The sequence below is a fragment of the Hypanus sabinus genome, chromosome 11, assembly GCF_030144855.1.
Source record: "Hypanus sabinus isolate sHypSab1 chromosome 11, sHypSab1.hap1, whole genome shotgun sequence".
In the NCBI taxonomy this organism is placed as follows: domain Eukaryota; kingdom Metazoa; phylum Chordata; class Chondrichthyes; order Myliobatiformes; family Dasyatidae; genus Hypanus; species Hypanus sabinus.
The window spans coordinates 65,334,589-65,360,372 of NC_082716.1; the positions used below are offsets into that span (position 1 = coordinate 65,334,589).

General features: G+C 39.0%; 2 protein-coding genes across 7 annotated transcripts in view; one reads left to right on the forward strand and one right to left on the reverse strand.

Moving 5' to 3' along the window:
- Positions 1–19,935, forward strand: dusp12 (dual specificity phosphatase 12). 6 transcript variants are annotated; one of them, XR_009514793.1, is made up of 8 exons: positions 1–278; positions 1,958–2,071; positions 2,171–2,289; positions 2,999–3,089; positions 6,220–6,397; positions 9,106–9,379; positions 19,447–19,583; positions 19,737–19,935. XR_009514793.1 is itself a non-coding variant. In XM_059984560.1 (7 exons), the coding sequence occupies exons 2-7, from the start codon at positions 1,737–1,739 to the stop codon at positions 9,265–9,267; spliced, it is 744 nt and encodes a 247-aa protein (XP_059840543.1). In that variant the 5' UTR covers positions 135–427; positions 1,662–1,736; the 3' UTR covers positions 9,268–9,473. The 6 variants fall into 6 exon arrangements, 4 of the variants coding, with proteins under 4 accessions (XP_059840541.1, XP_059840543.1, XP_059840542.1 ...); XR_009514792.1 differs by lacking the exons at positions 19,447–19,583; positions 19,737–19,935 and adding an exon at positions 10,044–15,355; XM_059984560.1 differs by lacking the exons at positions 19,447–19,583; positions 19,737–19,935 and adding an exon at positions 1,662–1,816 and having other exon boundaries at positions 135–427; positions 9,106–9,473.
- Positions 16,519–25,784, reverse strand: part of LOC132401493 (L-selectin-like) — a 12,521-nt gene continuing 3,255 nt past the window's right edge. The window contains exons 3-8 of the mRNA XM_059983521.1: positions 22,524–22,631; positions 21,611–21,824; positions 21,456–21,534; positions 19,439–19,652; positions 17,355–17,474; positions 16,519–16,550 (exon numbers count right to left, since the gene is read on the reverse strand). Of these exons, the coding sequence (XP_059839504.1) occupies positions 16,519–16,550; positions 17,355–17,474; positions 19,439–19,652; positions 21,456–21,534; positions 21,611–21,824; positions 22,524–22,631 (767 nt within the window). The remainder of the gene's footprint in view (positions 16,551–17,354; positions 17,475–19,438; positions 19,653–21,455; positions 21,535–21,610; positions 21,825–22,523; positions 22,632–25,784) is intronic.

Consider the following 25,784-nt stretch of genomic DNA (forward strand, 5'->3'; position numbering starts at 1 on the left):
CAGCGTGCGTCGATTTCGGCGGACATGATCGTGGTGAGGAGCGGCCTGTTCCTGGGAGCTGCCGGTGATGTGGCCCAGTCTCAGAGCCTGGCGGACCGCGGCATTTCTCATGTACTCACCGTTGACTCGCAGGAGCCCCCGTCTCTGGGGAACGTCTGCGCGAAATTTGTGCAGGCGCTGGACGAGCCCGCCACCGACCTGCTCAGCTTCCTGGACGAGTGTGTGGGCTTTGTGCAGCAGGCACAGGCTGCAGCGGGCGCCGCAGTGTTGGTGCATTGGTACGGCGACTATTCATGCAACAGCTTTCCGGCTGGAAGTGGTACAGCGGTGCATCCACTGCTGCCTGCATTTCTCCATAAATAGACTCTATCCTCCATCCTTTGCATTGGAAATTATATCTTGGACATATTTGCTGCGAACGAATAAGGCGCGTTAAAGATGCATTATTCAAAAGTTCCATCCCTATGAAAAGTTTTAATAAAGGATTTCCCTGCGGTGGAAAAGTTTACAACTTCAATCACAATCACGTTGCCAAAAATGTTGTGAGAAATAGTAAACGGCGGTTTCACTGAATTGAACCCGTTGATCCAGTTTCTGCTTTGTGATGAGCAAAGCACTTTTCAAGTTCAATGATAAAAGTTGAATCATTTTTATTGGGCATGTTTCTTCTGATAACTGATGGATAGCAGCTTCAGATGAAACATCATGCTCTGTAGATACTAAAGATACAAAAAAATATATAAAAGCGAGCATCTGGTTATAAAATTGATAACTGCAATTTTGCTATGTACCTAATTTGTTCATTGGACTAAAATTCTGATCATCTGGCATTTGTAACTTTGTTGGGCCAAGACAAGTAGATTTTCTCTCATTAGGTTTCCCAATGCACTTCTATTTCTTTCTAAAATGATTTTGCAGTGTAATAACTTTTACAGTCTATCTGGTGTCTATAAATATAAAACTATTCTCATTCCACAACCTCTGTTCCATTCTGAGTCCAGTTTCAGCCACTTGCCCAGCCTGCAAATGAAACTCCCTGCTTCAGCCATGTAACCTACTCACGCCAGTTCCCCAGCTCATACTGGGGGCTAAAGAGACAGATGTGAATTAGTGAAATTATAAGCCAAATGACAGAGACTGAATTGAATTACATTGGAGACTTTCATTTTCTGGCATTATTTTCATTATTATTTATTCCATTTGGGTAGTCCCCAACTTAAATTGCTGTTTATTCTGTCTAGGTAGCCCCCAGCCTGATGGCATGAATATCAATTTCTCCTGGTAGGAAAAAGATCCCCCCCTATAAACTTTTACTTCTTCTCACCTGGCTGCCAGTTCCCCTTGGCTCCCCTCTTTCCCTTTCTCCTATGGTTCACTCTCCTATCATCTTCTCCAGCCCTTGACCTTTCCCATGCACCTGGATTTGTCTATCACCTTCCAGCTAGCCTTCATCCTGTACTGCACCCCCCCCCCCCCCATCTCTTTATTCTGGCATTTTCCCCTTTCTTCTCAGTCCTGATAAAGGGTCTTGGCCCAAAATGTCGACTGTCATTTCCATAAATGCTGCCTGACCTGCTGAGCTCCTCCAGCATTTTGTGTGTGTTTTGGGTTGCCTACATCTGCACAAATAGTCAAGTTTATTTTTAATTGCTTCTATTTAGACTGCAGGTACCATCATGCTCTACTTGGTCATCATTCTTACCTCCAATGCAATTAATCGGGTAATTGTACTATAGATGTATCACTGGGACTACGTTATTCCTGTGCTGGTCCATATTCTGGATTATTTGCTGATTTCCAGGGAAAATGAAACAAGGTTTTATTTTATATTACTTGTATTCAGCAGCACAGCATTATTATTTAGATTGACTTAAGGAAGATGTAGAATTAAACTTTTGAATGTTTGATCTTGGAGAGAAGATTTTCAAAGTTATTAGTAAACTATTTTATTTTACAGTCATGCAGGAGTCAGCAGAAGTGCTGCTGTGGTAACTGCTTTTATAATGAAAACCGATAACCTGAGTTTTGAAGAGGCATATGGTACACTTAAAGCCATTAAACCGGACGTCAGGTAGGGTTGATGTAGTTACTTGGGATTCCGTGTCACTATTTTAATTAATTATAGTCTTTTAAAGGGAAAGCTTATAAAATATTTTGCTTTTGTTTTTAGGATAAATGATGGGTTTGTGAAGCAACTGAAGCTGTATGAAGCGATGGGCTGCAAAGTGGATTTAACAAGTGCTGATTACAAACAGTATCGACTTCAGAAAGTTACTGAGAAGTACCCAGGTAATCTCATGCTGGCAGGATAAGTACAGAAACTGCTATGCAAATCCATCTTATGATTTGAATTTTCACTCAATTATTTTCCATTTCTTAACTCAAATTTGCTATTTTTACTGAATATGCAATTGTTCTATTAGCCCTCTTTGAATGTATAAAAGCTACCAGCTGTGTGTGAATTCATTATGCATAATGAGATTTTTGCTTTCTAATTTACATTTAGTTTATTGCTTCACGACACCTATAGTTTTGCACAAAGCACATTTCTGGACCTATACTTCATCACTGAATCCTTTAACACTGTAACATTATTGAACATTATTATCATACACTTTGCCTTTTACCTGAGTAATATTTTATTGATTTCAAAACAAAATTCTCAAGACCTCTGTGTGGTTTATCGAGCTCTTTTTACAATACGATTCTTTTCACGTAGCTGCTTCAGTAATAAGGAAAGAAAGTTAATTTGGGATCTTGTTTTACAAATTACAAATTTATGAGAATTGTGTCATCTGATCCTTTCTCACCAAGTGGCAGTTTAAATCCTGGGTGATCACGGTCTGAGACTGTATTTTTAATATATCTAACAAAAGTGAAATTACTTTTTATGATCTATGTAACATACCACTTCAGCTTAATGTCATTCTTAATTTCTATGTATGTACAAGAAAATGATTTAAATTGCTTGCAAATACCTTTTTATCTATATATGTAGAACTGCAGCATTTACCGAGGGAGTTATTTGCCTTGGATCCCATAAGTCTTGGGAAAACAAGTGAAGCAATCTACAGGTGCAGAAAGTGTAGGTGAGTGGGATTTCTTTTCCTAGATGATAGTTAAACAGCATTGCTTGGTTTTAGGCCATTAAAACCTTTAGTGAGCTTCTATCAACATACATTGTGTTCTGGACAGATACATGCCTTAGTAAAGTGGGTGACAGAACCCTGTCAATCTGATTTTAAAATGTCAGCACTCAGTTGTTGAAGTGGTTCCAAAGTTCTACCAACATTAGTATATAGACATTCTCTCCTGAAACATTGCTCTCATATTAATTTAGCATTTATCATTCTGATCTCTGTAAATCCATTAAAATGTTATAAGGTGCAGGGCCCAGACCTCCAGCTGTGGTTTAACCAATCCTTTTAACAGTTGCAGCATGTCTGCTTGTAATCTGAGACTATGATTTTATTTTTTGTAACTGGTATTTCTAGGGACTTATAAAGCTCCTTGATTTCCATTTAGCATTTCATCTTTAGATTACAGTGCATTTACTGTGGCATGCAATTTGGGCACCCCGGTCAAAATTTCTGTTACTGTGAATAGTTAAGTGAGTAGAAGATGAACTGATCTCCAAAAGTCATGAAGTTAAAGATGAAACATTCTTTTCAACATTTTAAACAAGATTAGTGTATTATTTTTGTTTTGTATAATTTGAGTGAAAAAAAAAGCACCATGCAAAAGTTTGGGCACCCCAAGAGATTTGAGCTCTCGGATAACTTGTTACCAAGGTCTCAGACCTTAAGTAGCTTGTTAGGGGTATGGCTTGTTCACAATCATCATTAGGAAAGGCCAGGTGATGCGAATTTCAAGGCTTTATAAATACCCTGACTCCTCAAACCTTATCCCAACAATCAGCAGCCATGGGCTCCTGTAAGCAGCTGCCTAGCACTCTAAAAATTAAAATAATTGATGCCCACAAAGCAGAAGGCTATCAGAAGGTAGCAAAGTGTTTTCAGGCAGCCGTTTCCTCAGTTGGTAAAGTAATTAAGAAATGGCAGTTAACAGGAACAGTGGAGGTCAAGTTGAGGTCTGGAAAACCAAGAAAGCTTTCCGAGAGAACTGCTCTTAGGATTGCTAGAAAGGCAAATCAAAACCCCCATTTGACTGCAGAAGACCTTCAGGAAGATTTGGAATGGTGGTGCACTATTCTACTGTGCAGTGACACCTGCACAAATATGACCCCTATGGAAGAGTCATCAGAAGAAAACCTTTCCTGTGTCCTCACCACAAAATTCAGTGTCAGAAGTTTGCAAGGGAGCATCTAAACAAGCCTGATGAATTTTGGAAACAAGTCCTGTGGACTGATGAAGTTAAAATAGAACTTTTTGGCTACAATGAGCAGAAGTATGTTTGGAGAAAAAGGGTGCAGAATTTCATGAAAAAACACCTCTCCAACTATTAAGCATGGGGGTGGATCGATCATGCTTTGGGCTTGTGTTGCAGCCAGTGGCATGGGGAACAATTCACTGGTAGAGGGAAGAATGAATTCAATTACAGTTGGCCCTCCTTATCCGTGGATTCCGCATGCGCGGATTCAACCAAACGGGAAAACCCAGAAGTTCTCTCTCCAGAACTCATTGTTGGAGTATGTACTGACTATTTTTTCTTGTCATTATTCCCTAAACAATACAGTATAACAATTATTTACATAGCATTTACATTGTATTAGGTATTATAAGTAATCTAGAAATTACTTAAAAGTACAGGCAGTCCCCGGGTTATGAATGAGTTCCATTCCTGAGTCTGTCTTTAAGTCGGATTTGAAATCGGAACAGGTACATCCGGTATTATTTAGCGTCAGTTAGTCAAACGTTTTCTTAGCATATAGTACATATTTTACCTTTCTATGCATATAAAAAACTTAAGAAACATACGTATTTCAATAATTAAACCACTGCGTTGCTTAGTAATGATTCATCGGGGCAGGGCCTTTCACATGCTCAATTAAAATTGTTCCGATCGTTGACCGACTGTAGCCTAACACTTTTCCAATGATCGGTGGCGTTTCATCTCTTTCCGATCGCTTTATTATTTTCACCTTACTTTCAATCGTGATCGTGATTATTTTCGTGAACAGAAACACTGCGGATTCAGAGCTGCACCGGGTCCTACTGTCCACCGCACGGACACATGTTAAATATAGTATGGGGTTCCGCTGGGTCCTAAAGACCACCATACTGATTTAGGTTAAATAAGGGACTTGAGCATCCACGTTTTTTGGTATCCGCGGGGGTCTCGGAACCAATCCCCTGCGGATAAGGAGGGCCGACTGTAAATACCAGCAAATTCTGGAAGCAAACATCATACCGTCTGTAAAAAAACCTTAAGACGAAAAGAGGATGGCTTCATAATGATCCTAAACACACCTCAAAATCCACAATGGACTACCTCAAGAGGTGCAAGCTGAAGGTTTTGCCATGGCCCTCACAGTCACCCAACCTAAACATCATCGAAAATCTGTGGATAGACCTCAAAAGAGCAGTGCATGCAAGACAGCCCAAAAATCTCACAGAACTAGAAGCTTTTTGCAAGGAAGAATGGGCAAAAATTCGCCCAAACAAGAATTGAAAGACTCTTAGCTGGCTACAGAAAGCGTTTACAAGCTGTCATACTTGCCAAAGGGGATATTACTAACTACTGACCGTGCAGGGTGCCCAAACTTTTGCTTCAGGCCCTTTTCCTTTTTTGTTATTTTGAAACTAAAAGATGGAAATAAAAAATTAATCTTGCTTAAAATATTAAAGAAATGTGTCATCTTTAACTTTATGCCTTTTGCTTACTTAGCTATTAGCAGTAATGGAAATTTTGACCGGGGTGCCCAAACTTTTGCATGCCACTGTACCTGTATTGAAATCCAGGTGGCGTAGTTTTGCCAATTTACATAATGTTTTCCTATGTAATTGTATGAATTGCATAATAATTACTGCCTGCAAATATTCATGATGTTCAATTGAGTCAGACTAGTCTTTATATGTTTTCTTCTTCTTCATCTAATCTTGTGAGTGAAAATAATGTTTTGATGGAGATGTACTAAAGCTACAACCCAACAGTTCACAATCTCCTTGAAATTTCCATTTGTGCAACTGTTTTATAATTTTCACTGTCAAGTATGTAGATTTTCAATGTAAGGTTTCTTCTTTTAAAATATAATTTTAGGCGTTGTTTATTTCGTGGCTCAAGTAGTTTGACTCATGAACCTGGAACTGGAGCAACAGCGTTTGCTCACAAGAGGTTGTCTCAAAGCCAGAGGTGGGATCAGACTAGATGTACATCATATTTCATTGAACCTGTGCAGTGGATGGAGCCTTCACTACTTGGTGTTTTGGATGGACAGGTAAATTAGTATAGATAGTGCTATCGGAGACAGGTATCTAAGTCCAAGTGAAATTGACTCTTGCTTTATATTGTAGGTTTCCTAAATTTCAAGGTGTGTGCAACTGAAGGAAAAATACCACACTGTGTATAACTCTCAATATAGTTTAGGTCAATCAATTTTCAACATAGGTTAAGCTCTACATCTCAAAAGTATATCCAATATTTTTCATTAGTGTAACAGGATTGCATTGATCAAATAGCTTCAATGTGACTTTTGATGCAAAAAAGTAAAATCAGTGGATAAATGAAAAATATTCCTCTGTGAAATATCAAAATTTAACTATTTAATAGAACAAAGAATAGTACAGCACATTACAGGCCCTTTGGCCCACAATGTTGTGCTGACCCTCAAACCCTGCCTCCCATATACCCCCCCCCCCCCCCCCGACCTTAAATTCCTCCATATACCTTAGTAGTCTCCTTAACTTCACTAGTGTATCTGCCTCCACCACTGACTCAGGCAGTGCATAACACACACCAACCACTCTCTGAGTGAAAAACCTTCCTCTAATATCCCCCTTGAACTTCCCTCCCCTTACCTTAAAGCCATGTCCTGTTGTATTGAGCAGTGGTGCCCTGGGGAAGAGGTGCTGGCTGTCCACTCTGTCTGTTCCTCTTAATATCTTGTACACCTCTATCATATCTCCTCTCATCCTCCTTCTCTCCAAAGAGTAAAGCCCTAGCTCCCTTAATCTCTGATCATAATCCATACTCTCTAAACCAGGCATCATCCTGGTAAATCTCCTCTGTACCCTTTCCAATGCTTCCACATCCTTCCTATAGTGAGGCGACCAGAAGTGGAAATGTTTAAAAATGTTTTCATCATGAAGGCCAGTTTAATGTAGGTAAGTAAAAATAGTTAGATAGTCGCTTGAACTAAGGAGATGTAATAGACAAGTATGTTTGTTAAGTCTATTTGTGGGTATTAAAAATATTTAAAATAGTCTGCTGGTATTGGGAATCAAATGACAGTATGTCTATGCTTTAATGCTTCAGTATTTATTTACCTGAATTTGTTATTAAGAGCTGAATTACCTGCAGCTTTCAGTAAGGTTATTTTTGAACAGGAAGATAACGCTGTCTTGACTGGCCACTGTTACCTCTGACATGCAAACTTCCATCAAAAAGCTTCAAGAAGTCTGCTGACAGAACAGAATAACTGAATGTCATTCTGGTCAGAGGCTGTGGCAGAACTCAAGCCCCCTGTCATTCTTGAGTGTTCCTTAACATTTTGTGAACACTTGGCAAAAACTGTCAGTAAACATTGAAGTGGGAATTACCTTTATTGATTAACCGCCTGCAACCATGTGAGGAACGAAGGCCCGAGAGTCTGGTTGTTTACTTATGTTGTATTTCACTGGCACATTATTGTACCCAACCTGCACCTAATCACCCCACACTAACTGGTTGGTGCCCAAGTCAACAGAATGCTCTTCCCCCTCCCCACTCCTTTGATATTCACACTTTCCAAGCATAATAGCACAAAGATACTACACAAGGTTGCATCAGCAAATTTGTGGTCGGAGTACGCAGGAACTTAAGATTTATCAGTACCCATGACCCTGTATAACTATCTGTCATCCCATCTAACTGTACTTGCAATTGTCAGTCACTTTTGCTGATAAAATGGAGGGAGACATGGCTAACAGATTTCACAGCCCTTCCTCAGTTCCTATTGACTGTTTCTTCAAGCGGATACCCAGTTAACATGAATGTGCACTCTTAAATTGTTTCCATACTTGCCTTAACCGACAGGTAGTCCACCCGTTCAGATGCAATTCCTGTAAGGATCCCTTACTCAAGTGTCATAAAGTTAAGAGAGTGCTTCATATTGACATTTTTCTACTCTTTAACTTTGAGGGAAGGCTAATAGAATTAAACACTTCTCTGGTGTCACTGCAGTATTGCTGAGTAAACACCAAAAATCAAAGTTTCATTGAAGTACCTGGAATATTTTTGATTTTAATGATCTGTATAAAACCAGTTTTTGTTGAATATAATTCCTAAGACGTTGTCCCCACTGGCAAAATTGAAAGATTTATTTGACACACGTACACAGAAACATAAAAATAATAGTGAAGTGCATCACTTGCATCAAATCAATCAGTGAGAATTTCACTGGGATGCCCACAATTTACTAACCCGAACTGTTTACCTTTGGAATGTGGGAGGAACGGAGCACCCAGAGGAAAAGCAAATGCCCAGGAGAAAACGTACAGGCTCTTTGCAGCCCTAATCAGTGGTCCATATTCTGTTGCTAAATTGTTTGCTCTCTCAGCATAAACGTGAAGTATGTGAAGCAGTGGAGAAGATTCAGAAGGGAGGAGTTGAAATTTTAAAAGTGGGTCCTTTTAGAAGGATTGTTATAGTATGCAGGAGTCTAGAATAGAAAAATAGCCTGAACGACCACCAAAACCAGTTTAAAATAGTTCTGAAGGTAAGTATGTAATATCAAATTGAATAAGTAAACTATTTTATATTGGGCTACTGTACTAATGACAAAGATGGTCTTACAATAGAAATCCATTCATCCTTTCTATGTAAACAATAGGAAAGGTTTCCCAATGACTGAATCCTGCCTATGGCATATTGTCTCTTGTCAGTTAAATGGAAGATAACATGTATATTATTGTTTTAATTTCTTTTTAATATTTTGCTATTTTTCAGTTGCTTTGCCCAAAGTGCAACTGCAAGCTGGGATCTTTCAACTGGTACGGTGATCAGTGTTCCTGTGGACGTTGGGTGACTCCTGCTTTCCAGATTCACAAGAATCGAGTTGATGAAATGAAACATTTAAATTTCATGAGTGTGGGAAATGTGAATAGTTGAAGAGTACATCCAGTGGATTGTATCTGAAAAAATAATTAAGTGGAGGAAAATTTTATCCTTGTTCCATCTTAATCTAAGCTGCAGATCCTGAGGAATGCTGCAATAACTTGAGGTGGTTATCATTTTCCTTGCAAATATATCTAAATATCCGCTATTGTACTGCAAGCCATTTTATTTAGTACACCAAGAACTATTAAAATATCCTTTGGTTTCATCTAGCTCTTGATAAATTTCATATCGACAGGCAAGTTCTTCTCTTTGATTCACCTCAACCAAAACATATGGTATGGTTAACATTCTTTTAGGAGACTTTTGGATAGGTACATGGAGCTTAGGAAAATAGAGGGCTATGGGTAAGCCTAGTAATTTCTAAGGTAGGGGCATGTTCAGCACAACTTTGTGGGCCAAAGGGCCTCTATCGTGCTGTAGGTTTTCTATGTTTGCATGACCAAAGATTAAAATCGACACACAGAACAAAAATGATTAAAAAAAAAACATGGAGAGGCTGTCCCTATCATGAAGTAATCAAATGGGAACTTCTGAAGAGTTAAATGTTGCCCTGCTCCTTCAAAACTTCACTTCCATTTAAGGATGTAAAGTCAATTTTCGAAGCTACTGGCTACCCACTCCAGAATCAATATTAGACACAGTTTACTTTTAAAGAATATTATACTATTAACAGAAACCTTTAATTTCACAAATGCAACATTTCATTGAGAAGTTACATTGGAAATACAAAGAAAATAAAAATATCTTAATCCCATCTATTTTAACAGATATCCACTAGATGGCACTCCATTACACTGAAGTGTGGGCCAGAACAGTACTTGTACTGCCACCTTCTGACCCAGAGTAGAGTGCTGTTATTAAACCAGAGCTATCACCTGATACCAAATTGGTTTGACGTTTAGTTGGTGAGAGGTACATTTTCAATAAAGAAGTTATGTCACAAAATTCAATATAAATTGTATTAAAAGATTTAATGGGTAGAGATTTACAAAACATTATTGACTTTAACAGTATGATACTATTCATCAGGACATGCTAATTCAGAGTATAAATAATGACAATGAAAATAATTTCTTAAATGTTAGATTACATGTTGAATACTTAAGCACATATTTAGTATTTATATTTGTAGCATGCAATAACACAGTCAAAGTCTTGTAGACTGTAAAAATAGATTTTCATAGCATTGCTTGTTGAAATTTGGATTATGTTGACAAAACAAAGAAGCTTTATATTGTATATTTTCCATTACATTTCAAAATATTTCATAGAATATTTCATTTCATAAACTATTTCATTGTTCTACACTATATAATGAATGCTTGTTTAAATCTGATTTATTTTTAGAATAAAAATTATAGTTAGCATATATATGTAAACACAAGAAGCTTTATGAATTATTTGAATAATGTTTGCTTGATACAACACAAGGTCGTGGTATGCAATTTAACTGACATATGAGGAATATATCCAAATCATTCCCAAGATGTTAACAACTAACAGTGTTCCATGGTATGTTCCTATTTAGGTTAGCAAAAAAGCTAAAAATGCACCAAGCATTAAATATGATTCCTTTTGTTGATACAAATAAAAACATAAAATAGAAATATTGTGTTGAATAATTAGGTTGGTACTCAATGATAAATTAATAAATGCAGTATTTCAAGAAATTACATTAGTAAGGAAACTTATCCACCCTTGAATGTTGTTGATAGGATACTCTGACAATATTCTTCTAATCAGAATATTTGATGTAGTTACACATACTGTGGTGATGAATTTTTTGTCTGATATGCAGAAGCAGGGAGGACTTAAAAGTATTAGAAAAGTGGGAAACTATAGAGGGAATGATCTTTTGGACTGGTGGACAATAGAGAACAGTGATGTATTTTAGAGATGGAGTTGATGAAGACAGGATTTTGAGATTTGAAGCTGGCGTGAAATTGAGGGGAACTAATTGAGGGGAAACCAAGTGGATTTTCCTTGGTGATACTTTTAGAACACACATTTCAGAGTAATTTGGTTGCTAAGATATGGCAGTTTCAAACTTTGTACAAGAAGGTTAGGAAAGGTTTGGTGAGGCAGCTAGTTTTATCTGAGGTCAATAATCCCATTAGTATATAAAGTCTGGAGGCGCTTTTTAAATCTTATTTTGCTGTATTTAATAACAAAGCAGATATTTAAATCATTATAAAGGATTTTACCACATCCAAGGTTTTAAATACTATTTATATTTTTAAAAAGGATGCTGCTGCTGGTCCAATCTGTGTTCTCTAAGCAAGGTTTGAAAAATGGACATCATTGCGTTAAACCATACTGTTGGGTTAGATGCAGCTCAATTCTATCCAATACTAAAAACAACCACATGGTCCTCATTCCAAGTCAGATGATCCAATTAAATTTAAAAAAATTAACGATTGTTAACCCATCACTGATTTCACCCTGTACTGTTGGGGATTTTGGCAAACAATTGGCTAAGTGATCACCCCTCAGTTTAGGGCAATAAGGAAGTGTAGATGGTTATTCCCAGTTATAATAATCCCTTTTTAATAACTTAATAACAGACCAATAAGATTCATAAGGATTTAAACCATAAGATAAGAACATATTAATCTCTGCTTTAAATATATCTGATGACTTGGCCTACACAGCTGCATGTGGCAATGAATTTCACAGCTTCACTACCCTTTGGCTAAAGAAATTCCTCCTCATCTCTGTTCTAAAGGGACATCCTTGTATACTGAGGCTGTGCCCTCTGGTCCTAGACTCCCCCACTATAGGAAACATCCTCTCCATGTCCACTTTTTCTAGGTGTTTCAATACTCAATAGGTCTTAATGAGATCCCCTTCATTCTTCTAAACTACAAGGAGTACAGGCCCAGAGCCATCAAACATTCCTCGACCATTAACCCTTTCATTCCTGTGATTCTTCCTATGAAACTCCTCTGAACCTTCTCCAATGCCACTAAATAAGGGCCCAAAATACTCTGAGTAGCTTGACTAATGTCTTATAAAGCTTCAACATTGCATTCTTAGGAACACTTGACTTAGCAATTTCTTTTTTTGATATAACAGCTATCACTAATTTTCAAAGCTTCAGGTAGGATAGTGATTCATGTCTATTGTCAAATCTTTTTTCAGACCTATGAAAGAATCTGTTTATTTTTATTGAAAATAGGCTATCATAGAGGAGTTAAGTAGGGTGATCCATTTATAACCATATTTAACCATATAACAATTACAGCACGGAAACAGGCCATCTTGGCCCTTCTAGTCCGTGCCGAATGCTTACTCTCACCTAGTCCCACCTACTTGCACTCAGCGCAAAACCCTCCATTCCTTTCCTGTTCATATACCTATCCAATTTTTTTTTAAATGACAATACCAAACCTGCCTCTACCACTTCTACTGGAAGCTTGTTCCACACAGCTACCACTCTCTGAGTAAAGAAGTTCCCCCTCGTGTTACCCCTAAACTTTTGCCCCTTAACTCTCAACTCATGTCCTCCTGTTTGAATCTCCCCTACTCTCAATGGGAAAAGCCCACACGTCAACTCTATCTATCCCTATCATAATTTTAAATACCTCTATCAAGTCCCCCCTCAACTTTCTACGCTCCAAAGAAAAAAGAGCTAACTTGTTTAACCTTTCTCTGTAACTTAGGTGCTGAATCCCAGGTAACATTAGTAAATCTCTGTACTCTCTCTAATTTGTTGACATCTTTCCTATAATTCGGTGACCAGAACTGTACACGATACTCCAAATTTGGCCTTGAACAATTTGTCCCATATTAATCAGTATTGTGATGGGCATTTTATTATTATCTACTCTAATTCCACAACTGGTGGTTTCACGGCAAGGGTGTCACCACAATGTCTCTTCCACGAAACCTCTGTGTCCCACACACTCTTCCCAGGGACACACACTGAGATAAGCATTAATGGCTGCTGCAAGATCATCAACTCACGAGTAGATAGGATGGTAAAGAAGGTGTGTGGCGTTATTACTTTCATCAGTCAGGGCATTGAGTCGAAGTCTTGCAGCTGTATTAAACCTGGGTTCGGCCACATTTCAAGTATTGTGTGCAGTTTTAGTCTTCCCCATTACAGGAAGAATGAGGAGGTTGTGAAGTGTGTAAAGAGGAGATATTACCAGCATTGGATAATATTAGCTCTTAGGAAAGGTTGAACAAAATTGGAATGTTTTCTCCGGAGCTTAGAAAGCTGAGGGGATTTGTTACAGAGGTTCATAGAATTATAAGAGGTATAAATGGAGGCTTTTTCCCCAGGTGTCTATTACCAGAGGAAATCTTTTAGGAGTTATTAATTTTTTTAATATTTTTAGGGATTCTTAAATTAGTTATTACAGTTTTCTGTTCATTTTGTTGCTATTGTTGTATCCTTATATTTTAGTTATTGTAATATATTTTTGTTTTTATTTTTTTCAATGTTACTAGCATATATGATGTAAACTGAGTGATTCTAAACCCTGGTTTTCTGCTGTGAATTTCCGTTTTGGTATTTACTCTCTTTCTGTTAATACAGCATTAACAGATAGGTGGTGGTGTCTTGACATTGCATATATGAGCTGCATTAAAACTCAAACTGAGATAAAATTTTAAAAGCAAACACGAGGAAATCTGCAGATGCTGGAAATTCAAGCAACACACACAAAATGCTGGTGGAACACAGCAGGCCAGGCAGCATCTACAGGAATATCCTTCCTATAGATGCTGCCTGGCCTGTTGTGTTCGACCAGCACTTTGTGTGTGCTGGGCTAAATTTTACTGTGACTATTATATTACTAGCTGGCACAACTTCAAATGCCTGAAATTTGTGTTAGTACTATTCTGTGATACACCATATCCAATATAAAAATGTAATTTAGAACAATCTCTGATATAATATTAATAACATGTTTTTTAATAGAAGAACCATCAAAATATAACAGTATTCTCGATCATGTGTTTTTGAGCTGTTTGCCAGAACAGATCATGTAATGCAGCATTTTGTTGTTCTTACGTGCTATCTTTATATGAATCAATTATTATTTAATATAAAGAATACTTAGTGCTAGAGAAATAACGTACAGAACATGCTGTCCCTAGAATACAGGGTACTGTCTCAATGTATTTACAGTATGTATGAACGCTGAAATGCAACAATATGTTTCAGACCTCTTATCTAGAAAGTATCCTTTGTCGTTCTTGGGTCAAACTAGGGTTGGGTTCTTATAAATCACTTGCCTCATAAAAGGGTGAAGTATTCATAAACCCCACAATTATTCCCTTGTGAGTCTCTAATTAGCACAAAATTTAAATGGTACAATTTTAAAAGGCATGCTTTGGATCCATGATATTAATGAGAAGTACTTGGTTGCTTCCTTCTTTCATTATATGCATTTTAAAATGTTTATTTTTATCAAGGCACATTGGCAGTAGGCATGAAGGTTCTGGAGCAATCTTATAAAACTTACCGAAGAATTCCACCATCTCATTAGAGTTAATTTAATGATGGATGGGATTCGTTGGTTTGTTTTCAGGGTTGGTACTAGTCTTCAAAAAAACTTTCTAGCACTTCCAAGCTTAAATCACTGTCAATTTTTGGTATCATGTTGAGTTTATTTCCATACAGTTTCAATGCGATGTGAGGTCTCACGAAACACACTTTGCGTCTTATCAGTTTTAAGAAGTCATTGATGCCACTGACTTTTCATTATACACTCAAAGGTAATTCAGCAATCTAAAGCATCCCACAATTAAACTGCAGTTGTTTCCAATTTGTCTTCATTTCTGTACACAAAAGTGAAATATTTGAAGTTGAGCATATGCTTATAATGAATATGCAAGAATTGACATACACCAAAATGATTTGCATATAACACTGTTTCTGTGTTTTAAAATGACTTCTATCTATATTATGTGTTTCCCTGTATTTTCGGGTCAACGATGAGGCAGTAACATGTTTCTGATCACAATAAATGCTGTCCTCCAAGGTCTGAAAGAAGTATTTCCTATTCCAATGCTGATTGTTGTCATCTAGCAAAGTGACATTGTCAAGCATACTGAAGAGCAAATCTCAGTTTAGAATTAAATATAGCAAACCAGGATGCAAAAAGGATGATTCACTGAATAGAATCACAAAATGGGAGAGGAGGCCTTTCCATCCTTCCATTCCATGCAAGAGCAATCCTGCTAGTCCCACATCCATCTTGTAGCCCCATAAATTATTTCACCTGGCTTATCACCTGGCTTTTGAATGTTAGAATGGAATCTGCCTGTGCCACTCTTTGTTGAAAACCCTAACTGTTCAATCTATAAAAAAGACTTTCCTTCATGTTTTTTTTTCAATCACACTCATCCTATGTTCCTTGTCTTTTTGAAGCTTTCTGCCAATAGGCACAGTTTCTCCAATTTCTTTCATTATCCCATTTGAACCCCATAAACTCCTCTGTTCAAAAGAGTAAACCTCCAGATTCTCTAGTTTAACCAAGTAACCTGAAATCCCTTATAAACTCTCTCTAATCTACCCTATCTGAAGCTTCATATCATTCCAAAAGTTTAAGCCTGGAACTGGATATAATATTCCATTTGTAGCCAAACGTGTTCTATAAAAGTTTGTAAAACTATTTGTTTCTTCCTATATTTTATTCTTCTATTTATAAAGTCAGGGATCCAATATACATTTAACTGTTTTTTGAGACTGTCATGAAATTTGCAAAGACCTTTTCACATATTCTTATAAGGCATCGGAGTTTTACTTCAGTGGTTGGTAAGTTGATGGAGAAGATCCTGAGAGGCAGGATATATGAACATTTGGAGAAACATAATATGATTAAGAATAGTCAGCATGGCTCTGTGAAGGACAGGTTGTGCCTTACAAGCCTGACTGAATTTTTTGAGGATGTGACTAAGCACATTGATGAAGGTAGTAGATGTATTGGATATGGATTTCAGTAAGGCATTTGAAAGGCCTGGAAGAAATGTTACTTGATCTTTCACAAGAGAATTGAAGGTTTATTTTCTCCACTTTCCTTCCTTTTACTGAAGAAATGTAAGGGGGTCATGACCCCTTTGTCTTTTGGAAGGACATCACATGAGTTGACTGCCGACATTGTCCTGCTGCTAATGGCTGAAAGATCATAGGCAGCACGTCCTAGTTTCTAAATTACCTGTGGTAATTTAGAGTATCTCCCAGCAACACAGTCTCTTAAATGTTACCACCTTGGTAGTGAAAACAAAAGATTACCTTGCAAGTGGATTTTTCTCTTGTTTTGCTGTAAAAGAAAATGAATGTCACTATTGATATGTTTGCTGTTGCTCTATCAATGCCGACATAATTTAATTTTGTTGTCATTTACATCATCCCCTCCTGTGTCACAGTCCATTCTGCTGTCAAGATTGCAGCTGAGTTGGCTGATTGCAGACTTCTGTCACTGACACTCTCGGGGCAATGTGTTACACACAATGGCAGCACAGAATAGTCTTTCTTCCTCACTCCTAGTTGGTACTCTAAAGCAAGTTATTCCATGTCTCTAGCCAGACATAATAGATCCAATTAGCCAAACAAATAGTTGGATACATTTGACAAGAACCCCTCATTTTACTTAAATCTATTGAAATTGGTGAAAGCCAAGTATTTTGTTTATAGCATGTTCTCAGTCCTCTGATTTGCAAATGCTCTAAGTACATTGCCACAAGCCATGAAAATCTTTAGTTGAAGCAAACCTCCCCAGTCTTTGCAGCCACTACTGAAAATACGAAGTCACCTTTAGTGCAAAGGGGATGGTAATTAAGGAATGATCTCAATGACTATTCACCATCAGCATCAAAATGCAATAACTAGTTCCTGAAACCATTTTGATGATTTCATTTTTTCTTTCTTTTACTGGTGAGGAGGGCTAGGCTATTCCCTCGCAAGGATGCCATAATGTCGCTCAAATGTTCTGTATCATTTACTAACTCCATGGCTGATCTCATCTTGGCTCAAATTCACCTTTCTGTCTGGGTTCCATAAGTGACCAAGAAAACAACAGGCAAACAATAAGAAAAAAACTTGGAATTATTGATTAAACTCTTACCTTTTCTATAACGATGTATAATACCCCAAACTACAAATGACAGAAGCAGCAGTGCAAATGCTGTTCCCACAGTTGCTACTGTGGCCTTTTGTGGTTCCCAGATTTTGTCAAAAATATAAACTGTCAAAACAAAGTGTTAAAACTAGAGAATGAATGAAAACAGGAAAATGCAACATCATGCGTAGCAGACAGATAAGCCCACTTCATTGAACCGAAATAATTAATAACCTGCTGTACATTAGTAATTAATAACAGGTGCTAATATTGAGATTTGTCCATAGGATTTAAACTTCTTCATCTTGGATTCCTAGAAACATTTTATGTTGTATGCTTGCACTGGCCAAGATTGACAAGACTCTGCCAACCAAGTGACTCCACCATAATGGTTCTGGTCACAAAGGTTTAACATGACTCTCCTGACTACCCTTTGGTCCCTTACATCAAGGCAATTTTACTTGTACCACTTGTGAAATCATTTCTTCTAGTTGAAGACTTAGAAACCAAGTATCAGAGTAGTCATGTCACATCCCCATTTCAAGTAGTGCCTTTGTAATATACTGTGAGTTTTATTTATCTACTTTCCAAATTACTTGCTGAGCTCCAGACTTCCCTTCTGAACTACTTTTGAAGGTTTGGTAGATTTTTTAATAGTATAGGGTTAGCAGCTTAGTCTAATGTCAATCCCTTTGATTCAGTTCAAGAATGTAGTTTCCTAATTCCTTACATGATCTGGGCTGGATCACTAGTAATGAGTGCCCTCAAGTGAAATGCCTCAGAAGAAATCCCCCAATTGTGGCACTGTTGTATTTTACCATTACCACAAAAATGTAAATATCAAGTGGGTTCGATAGAGAGAGACCAACTCGTGCAAGCAAGTTATTTTCCAGCCCATCAACCTGTGGGAAAAGTTACTGTTTCACATTTTAAAACAGAAATGTACATTAATATAAGACAAAATTCTGATAATGCTGACAATCTCAAAATAAAAACAAAATGTTTGAAATACTCAGCAAGTAAGACCAAACTTGTGGAGAAAGAGAAACTGAGTTAATATTTTTAGGTCAATAACTTTTCATCAGTACCCTGAGTATTTTTGCCGATTTGTTTTTATATTAGAATGTTTTGTACACTTGGGAACTTAAGGTTGTTATAGCTGGGGGTGGTAGTGGGAAAATGCATACTCCCAATGGCATGCATCTCAAATACCCTCTGACAACCAAGTCCAGCTCTTCGCCTTCAGATATGGCCTAGCTACTAAGCCCAGTGAAACTGTTTCTACTGACAGGGGAAGGGGCAAAGCGAGTTATTGGTGCCTTAAAACCAGTCACCAGGCTGATGGGGCTCATCAATGTGGTTGGCAGCTCATCTAGGAGAAAGAAAACTCTGATTTCAAACCTCAGCTGCCTTGCAGCTATACGCATTTATGGTGAAAGTTTTGGGAGTAAATCCTTAGGAAAAATCTGGAGCTGGAGTCCCTAAGGCAATCCTGCATTGAGTTCAATGCTGGCAGGCAGCTCCTAGACCAAACTACATTGGTTTCTGCTGTTCCTTTGGATTCATCAGCTGCATAGAGAGGGGGAAGCTGCTGCATGGGCAACAGCTTCCACCACATATCGTAGTGCCCTGGCCTGTGTATCAAACTTTGACAGCTAGGATGTAACTTCCATGGTTGACCCTGAGCAATGGAGGCATCCTTTGTATATTTAAAGATGTATACAATATATCTGGCTAAATTAACATAATGGATTACCTCTGGCTTCACAAACTCTAGATGCTATCCTAATTTTAAGTACCTTTAGTGGTGGGGGACTGTGTTGTCCAATTTCCCACAGGTCTGGTCTCCTGTGTGCCTGGTCCACAAAGCTCAGATCTTGCACTTCTACAAAGGCTTTCTGTTAAGCTATCATTGAATTCTCCAGTTGAATCTGTGCAATTGCTGTTTCCTTGTCCACAAAACTTCAGATTTGTATACTGCATAGCTGAAGAATACATTTCAACTGAGCACACATTTAGTCGAGCTAATAAAATTATACAATTTTCTATACACATTTAAAATAATTTACTTCTATTTTATCTAATTGTACCTTCACAGGTGGGTTTCTGCCCATTCCATTGTCCAGATGTTCCACACTGAATGCTGTCTAATCCACCGAGATGAAATCCTTTATCACAGCTAAACGTACACACTGACTTGTAACCGAAATCTCTGAAGGGGTGAGAGCAGTTCATGTATCCTTTCTCGAGAATCTCCAGATTTCCACACTTTACAGCTGAAACAAAAAGAAATCTGATTGAAATCTAGTGAGTAACGTGCTTCTTTCTCCCTTACAAAATTGTCAAAGTTGCTGATGATGGATCGTACTTAACCCTTTACCTTCACAGCTGGGTGTCTCTGCTGTCCATTGTCCTGCCGCCGTGCACTGGAGACTCTGTGACCCTTGCAGTGTGAACCCTGCCATGCAGTGGAAGTCACACGTGGAGTTGAAGCTGAAGTTTCCCAGAGGGTGGCTGCACAGCATTTTTGCTTGGACAGGAGCACTCAAAGAGGCACATTGCTTAACTAGCCAGGAAATATGACAATAATATATCAGTTATGGAATGAAATAGTAAGAGTGAGTTGTCAATGGTAAAAAGAATTGCTGTGATCTAACATCTAAATATTGAGAAGATGAATGTTTTATATTCTTCACTAGCTGGCATTATTCAAGGCCAGATAATGTCATTGTCTATTCTGTAATGTCTGTGTTCCGGTTCATGGTCCAGTCCATGGACTGAAGTCTCTGGGTCTTCCGGCTGTCCCTTGTTTCATTTGGGCTTAATCATAGGCACCTGATTCTCATCTTGAGACCGGGAATATAAGTGGCTCTGGGTTTGAATGTAGGTGCTGGTTTGTCTAGTCCTTGCCTCTGTGGGGTTCATCTTGTCAGTATCCTGTCCTTGCCTCAGTGGGTAAGTCAGGCTGTCTTTGCCTTTACCCTGCGGCTGGATCGTCCCTTCCATATCCCCGACTGTTACCGCAGCAGTAACTTCCGTCAGAACTCCCGAATGGGACTGGCACCTGAGCAAGTGCAGTTGTGCCCGATTCGGGTCCCTGTTCATTGTGGACTCTTAGTGGCTTCGCTACCCGGGGCTGTGTTACGGATTCGGTCGTTTTCGTGACCAGCTGAGTTGACTGCCGTTTGTGCCACTCCGAGCAAAAGGTACGAATTCTGTCGTTTCCATGGCCATCTGAGTTTTGCTAGTCCGGTTGCTGCTTCTCCAGGCCGAGATTCGAATGGACTGTGGTTGTTTTTGTTGTCTTGTATTCAGCTCAGTAGGTAGTCCGCTTACACTACTTGAATGGACTGTCCTTGTTTGTTGTTCCGTGTCCAAGTCCAGCCCAAGTCTCAGGCTCCGAGGAGGGTCCAGTCCATGTCCAGGTCCAAGTCGTAGCTCAGGCCTTGAGTCCTGGTCTCATCCAGGGCCAGTGTCCGTGTCCAGCTACGCCTCTCCCCGCTTCTGCTTTGCTCTCCCTCGATCAGGACCAAGTCTGAACTTCATGTCCTCATTCAGCCCTGGAGTCCCGTGTCCTGCCCCCATGTTCAGTCCTGTTGCCTTGTCACGTCTAGTCCTCGCCTGGATCCAGAGTCCGATCCTGAGTCAAGACCCAGGTTCCAGGTCCCTGTCCAGTTTCTGGTTTGGAGTCCTTGTCCAGGTTCCAGTTCCTAGTTCCTCTTCCAGGCCCTGCTTTCCCAGTCTAGTCCTAGCCCAGGCCTTGTATCCTAGTCTCGTCCAGGGCCTGTGTCTTGTCCAGTGTCATTTCTTCCCCACTTCCCTTGCTTTCTTGTCACACGTAGTCCTGTCCCTAGTACGTCAGTGTCAGTGTCTTGCATTTGGGTCCTCTCTCAACACCCACCTTTTGACAGATAAACAATTTCTATCTAAACACATGGATTTGAAGATCTACAGTACAATGATATTGGGGGAGAATTATTGTTCTGGTAACAGATTGTACCTTCACAGGTGGGCTTCTGCCCATTCCATTGTCCAGATGTTCCACACTGAATGCTGTCTAATCCACCGAGATGAAATCCTTTATCACAGCTAAACGTACACACTGACTTGTAACCGAAATCTCTGAAGGGGTGAGAGCAGTTCATGTATCCTTTCTCGAGAATCTCCAGATTTCCACACTTTACAGCTGAAACAAAAAGAAATCTGATTGAAATCTAGTGAGTAACGTGCTTCTTTCTCCCTTACAAAATTGTCAAAGTTGCTGATGATGGATCGTACTTAACCCTTTACCTTCACAGCTGGGTGTCTCTGCTGTCCATTGTCCTGCCGCCGTGCACTGGAGACTCTGTGACCCTTGCAGTGTGAACCCTGCCATGCAGTGGAAGTCACACGTGGAGTTGAAGCTGAAGTTTCCCAGAGGGTGGCTGCACAGCATTTTTGCTTGGACAGGAGCACTCAAAGAGGCACATTGCTTAACTAGCCAGGAAATATGACAATAATATATCAGTTATGGAATGGAATAGTGAGTTGTCAATGGTAAAAAGAATTGCTGTGATGTAACATCCAAATATTCAGATTAATATTTTATTCAAGGGCAGATCAACAATTTCCATCCAAACAAGCATAGATTTCAAGATCTACAATGATGACTAGAACTATAAGCCTTGAGATGTTTAGAGAGCTCCGCGCACTGTCAAAGAATCAAACTGACGATTCCTAACCTGAACGTGCTGTTTCATCATTGGATTACTTCCCAATTCCAACACAAAGACTGCCCTCCTGATAAGACCTGGCCAGTGACCTCATTGCCACATTCCAAATTTGATCATGTCGACCCCCTTCTAATCAGCTTCCAGTGGTTTGTTTTCCATAAATGTTAGCAGTCGATGTTTTTGCTCCTTCACCCTGACCTCCCCCACTCACCAGCATCTAATTTAGTCTTCTCATCGTTGTTCAACTGAGCTGCTGACGGAAATCTTCCCGATCTCTAAACTCTACCAGATAAATAATCCTCCTCAGAATCCCATTATTCCTTCTACATCAGTCTTCACTCCCCGTTGGCCATCACTCGAGGGAGCGCGGGCCACACTGTCTGATTCCCTCGAAGCCTTAGAATGGTAAACGCAAGCCTAAAGTGAGATTTAACAATGTCCATCCACCTGTTCAACAACTCACCCGATTCACACTGCGAACCATAGAACCCCTCATCGCAAAGGCATTTGTAATCTCCGACAGTTTCCACACATTCTCCTCGATGATTACAGGAGTTAGGCTTGCATGAGGCTATCGAAGAAAGCAACAGAGTCTCAGAATGGTCGTTCACAGAAGTACATTATCGTATGTGTGTGTGGACATTTACATCAGCCAGACTCGCTTGCCCTCCAGCACGGCACCTTTAGACAGCAGATGTCAGCCCCCCACGGCCTGCCCGGGTGCCAGGTGAGCCCGCCGGACGGCACCGCTCCTGCGCCCAGCCACCAGCCTGCCGGTGAATACACCGCTCATCATTCCAGAAGTTAATTTTGAAAAAAAAAAATCAAAAAGTCTTCAGCCGCTGATACAGTGTAAGTTGGCATACATTTTGTCACAATGACGGGGTCTGGGCGCCCTCGCAGGAGTGTTGCGGAACGAGGTCAATTAGTGTTTCATTGTGGTTTTATTTAACTCCCCTCCTTTCGTTTCTGTCTTGTCGAAATTTGACCAAAACCACAGCAATGTCAACGCTTCCTGCTCACCTTTTGTCCTTCTTCCGGGAAAGAAGACCACCGATTAGATTTATGCTGTAAAGGAGCGGTTTTTATTTCGTGTTTAGTTACTGGTTCCGCGCCGCATTGTCGATGTTAGCTTTTGACTTGAAAGTTTTAGTTAAAGGCCCTGTTGGCCTAGCGTGTATATGTTTTTTTCTGTTAATTCTGCGCATTTCTTATTAAAAGTCAGTGTCTCTCCTTCTACACTGGGGCCAGAACCACACATCCTTGTCACAAATACTGGATTTTGGTATTACCTCGATTTTAGTGATGTGTATAAAACTTACAAAATTTACTTAAGGATGTCAAAATGAGTGGTAATGGATTGTTATGGATCTGTTTTGCTACATAAGCAAAAGAATTATTTTATTTAAGCAAAACTGGTTTATTACCCAAGTGAAAACAGCATAAACTGATGTCTCCTTTGGAGGTTCATGGTACTTGATGCCCAGCTGGAGGATAAGGATGGCATTTATTTGCTATGATTCACAGAACAGATTTGTCTGTTTTATTTTGACACCATTGTGTTAGGTTCTAATATGCTTGAAATTGGGTAATGGAGGCAAGTTTTGGATAAAGCCCAAGAATGTGACCAACTAAGTCATTAGCATTGATTTAAGTAAAAGAAAATTGTGAGGTTTCCTGCTTTCTACCCTGAGTCTCCTGGTGTCTGTGCTCAGGGGCCCATATTCTTCGGAGTCCTTATAATAAAATATGGTGATAGCCCTTTCAGCCCATCAAGTCTAGGCTACCAGCAAGAGACCATCTACAGGAATCACTGGAATCCCATTCATTCCATCTTGATTCAATCACCTATCACAGTTGAAGCCATTTACAGTGGCCAATTAACCCACAGTCCACAAATCTTTGGGATGTGGGACAAGAGAGAACCTAAAGGAACCCACGTTCCCAGATGGCATCGAGGGTGAGGATTGAACCCATATTGTGGAGGCTGTGAGGCAGCAGCTCTACTAACTGCAGTATGCAGCTGAAGCTGGTTGGAGGTATTTGATGCCTCTGCAGTTCACCGGTAAGGTTTTGTAACGCCAACATGATATTTAGTTATTCTATTCAGGAATTCATGTCATCTCCTAGGTTCAATGTAGTGTCAGATTGTAAGAATTTATCACTGCAAGCTAAACCCACTGTCTCTTCTAAACAGGGATCTCACCATTTGTGTTCTGACATTCATTGCCTCAGAGTCCAGTCATGGAGCAGGAACTCGCAGCCCCTGAAGCTGTGATATGTTAGATCAGGATAGAGAGGGGCAGCAAGTCCAGTGTACTGGTGGATTAGTAGCTTGCATACTTTTAAATTCATTTAGATTAGGTAATTGGTTTTAATTTTTTTTTGTTTCATTGATTTTTAAATAAATTTTCAATTTTCCTTTGGAACATTCAAAATCTTTCACAATTCTGACAGCCACCAAAGTTTATGGCAGGTCTTAGTAGGCTGGATGAAGCATGTTCTAGTCTGCCCAGATATTGCACCTTGCCAAGTCCGCTGCCTCCCAGGACAGAGTTTGTGGAAATGGCAAATTGATACTTAAAATGCAGGATAACAGCAACTGGGCGTTTGCTGACTGGCTGCATGTAACAATGCCAAATGCAGAGAAAGATTCCCTCAGAAATGTGCAAGTTTATTTAACTACCTCAGCAGTTTCACTTCCTAGCAGGTACAACAAAGATTTACATCTGGATTGATTACTTCGTTTATAAATAAATCCCTTGCATATTCTTAAATGTACAGTACTCACCACTGACTTTAAGAATATTTTTTCAGAAAGATTTAGCAGTGATTCCACCTATTCAGACATGATGTGTCATAACCACAAAGCAAAATGGTTGAAAACGATTAACTATTTCCTCACTTTACTGAAAATGAACTGATAATCAGGCTGTAGGCAATCAGGTTGTGGTAAATAAGCTTTAGAAGATAATTCATTATGAATTTAGAGATTAGCCCTGCTTCATGATGATTTTGTTATATTAAAACAACATGATTAAGTTGTCAGCAGGCACTATCTTAAAAATTTTAACCTGCTCCACAGAGACCGAGAGAATATATTTAGATATTTATAAATGTGGTGTCTTAGCACTTCAAATAATTTATTTGTTTTATTCATGGATTTAGACAATATCTAACTTTTTAGTCAAAGATGATAGTCTCAATAATATGATATCTGTTACAACATAAGGAGGTGTAGATTAAATTTTTAGGTAAATTTTCCAGTAAAGTGGTATGTAAAAAGGGCTTCTGAGTTGCTATCATTTATTTTTCATGATAGTAAATGTCCAGATTAGTGCCTCCAAAGAGTTGAGGAAAGAGAATCAGAATCAGAAAAAGGCTTAATATGGCTGGCATATGTCATGAAATTTGTTGTCCTTGCGGCAGCAGTACGATGAAATACATAGTGATAGAGAGAGAAAAGCCGTGAATTGCATATATACATATATATAATGAATTAACTAAGTAGTACAAATATAAAAATTGAATCACTTCTAGTCACCTGGAAATGCATAATAATAGAGAAAAACCATGAATTACTGAAAAAATATATAATAGTTCAATTAAATAAGTAATGCAATAAATGGAAATAAAGAAAAGTAATGAGATAGTGTTCATGGGTTCAATGCCCCTTCAGAAATCGGATGGCAGAGGGGAAGAAGCTGTTCCTGAATCATTAATA

Coding starts and splice junctions, on each gene's coding strand:
- dusp12 (XM_059984558.1), top strand. CDS start 25: ATGATCGTGGTGAGGAGCGGCCTGTTCCTGGGAGCTGCCGGTGATGTG. Junction 2,290..2,998: donor AGTTACTGAGAAGTACCCAG/GTAATCTCATGC, acceptor CTATATATGTAG/AACTGCAGCATTTACCGAGG. Junction 6,398..9,105: donor TTGGTGTTTTGGATGGACAG/GTAAATTAGTAT, acceptor GCTATTTTTCAG/TTGCTTTGCCCAAAGTGCAA.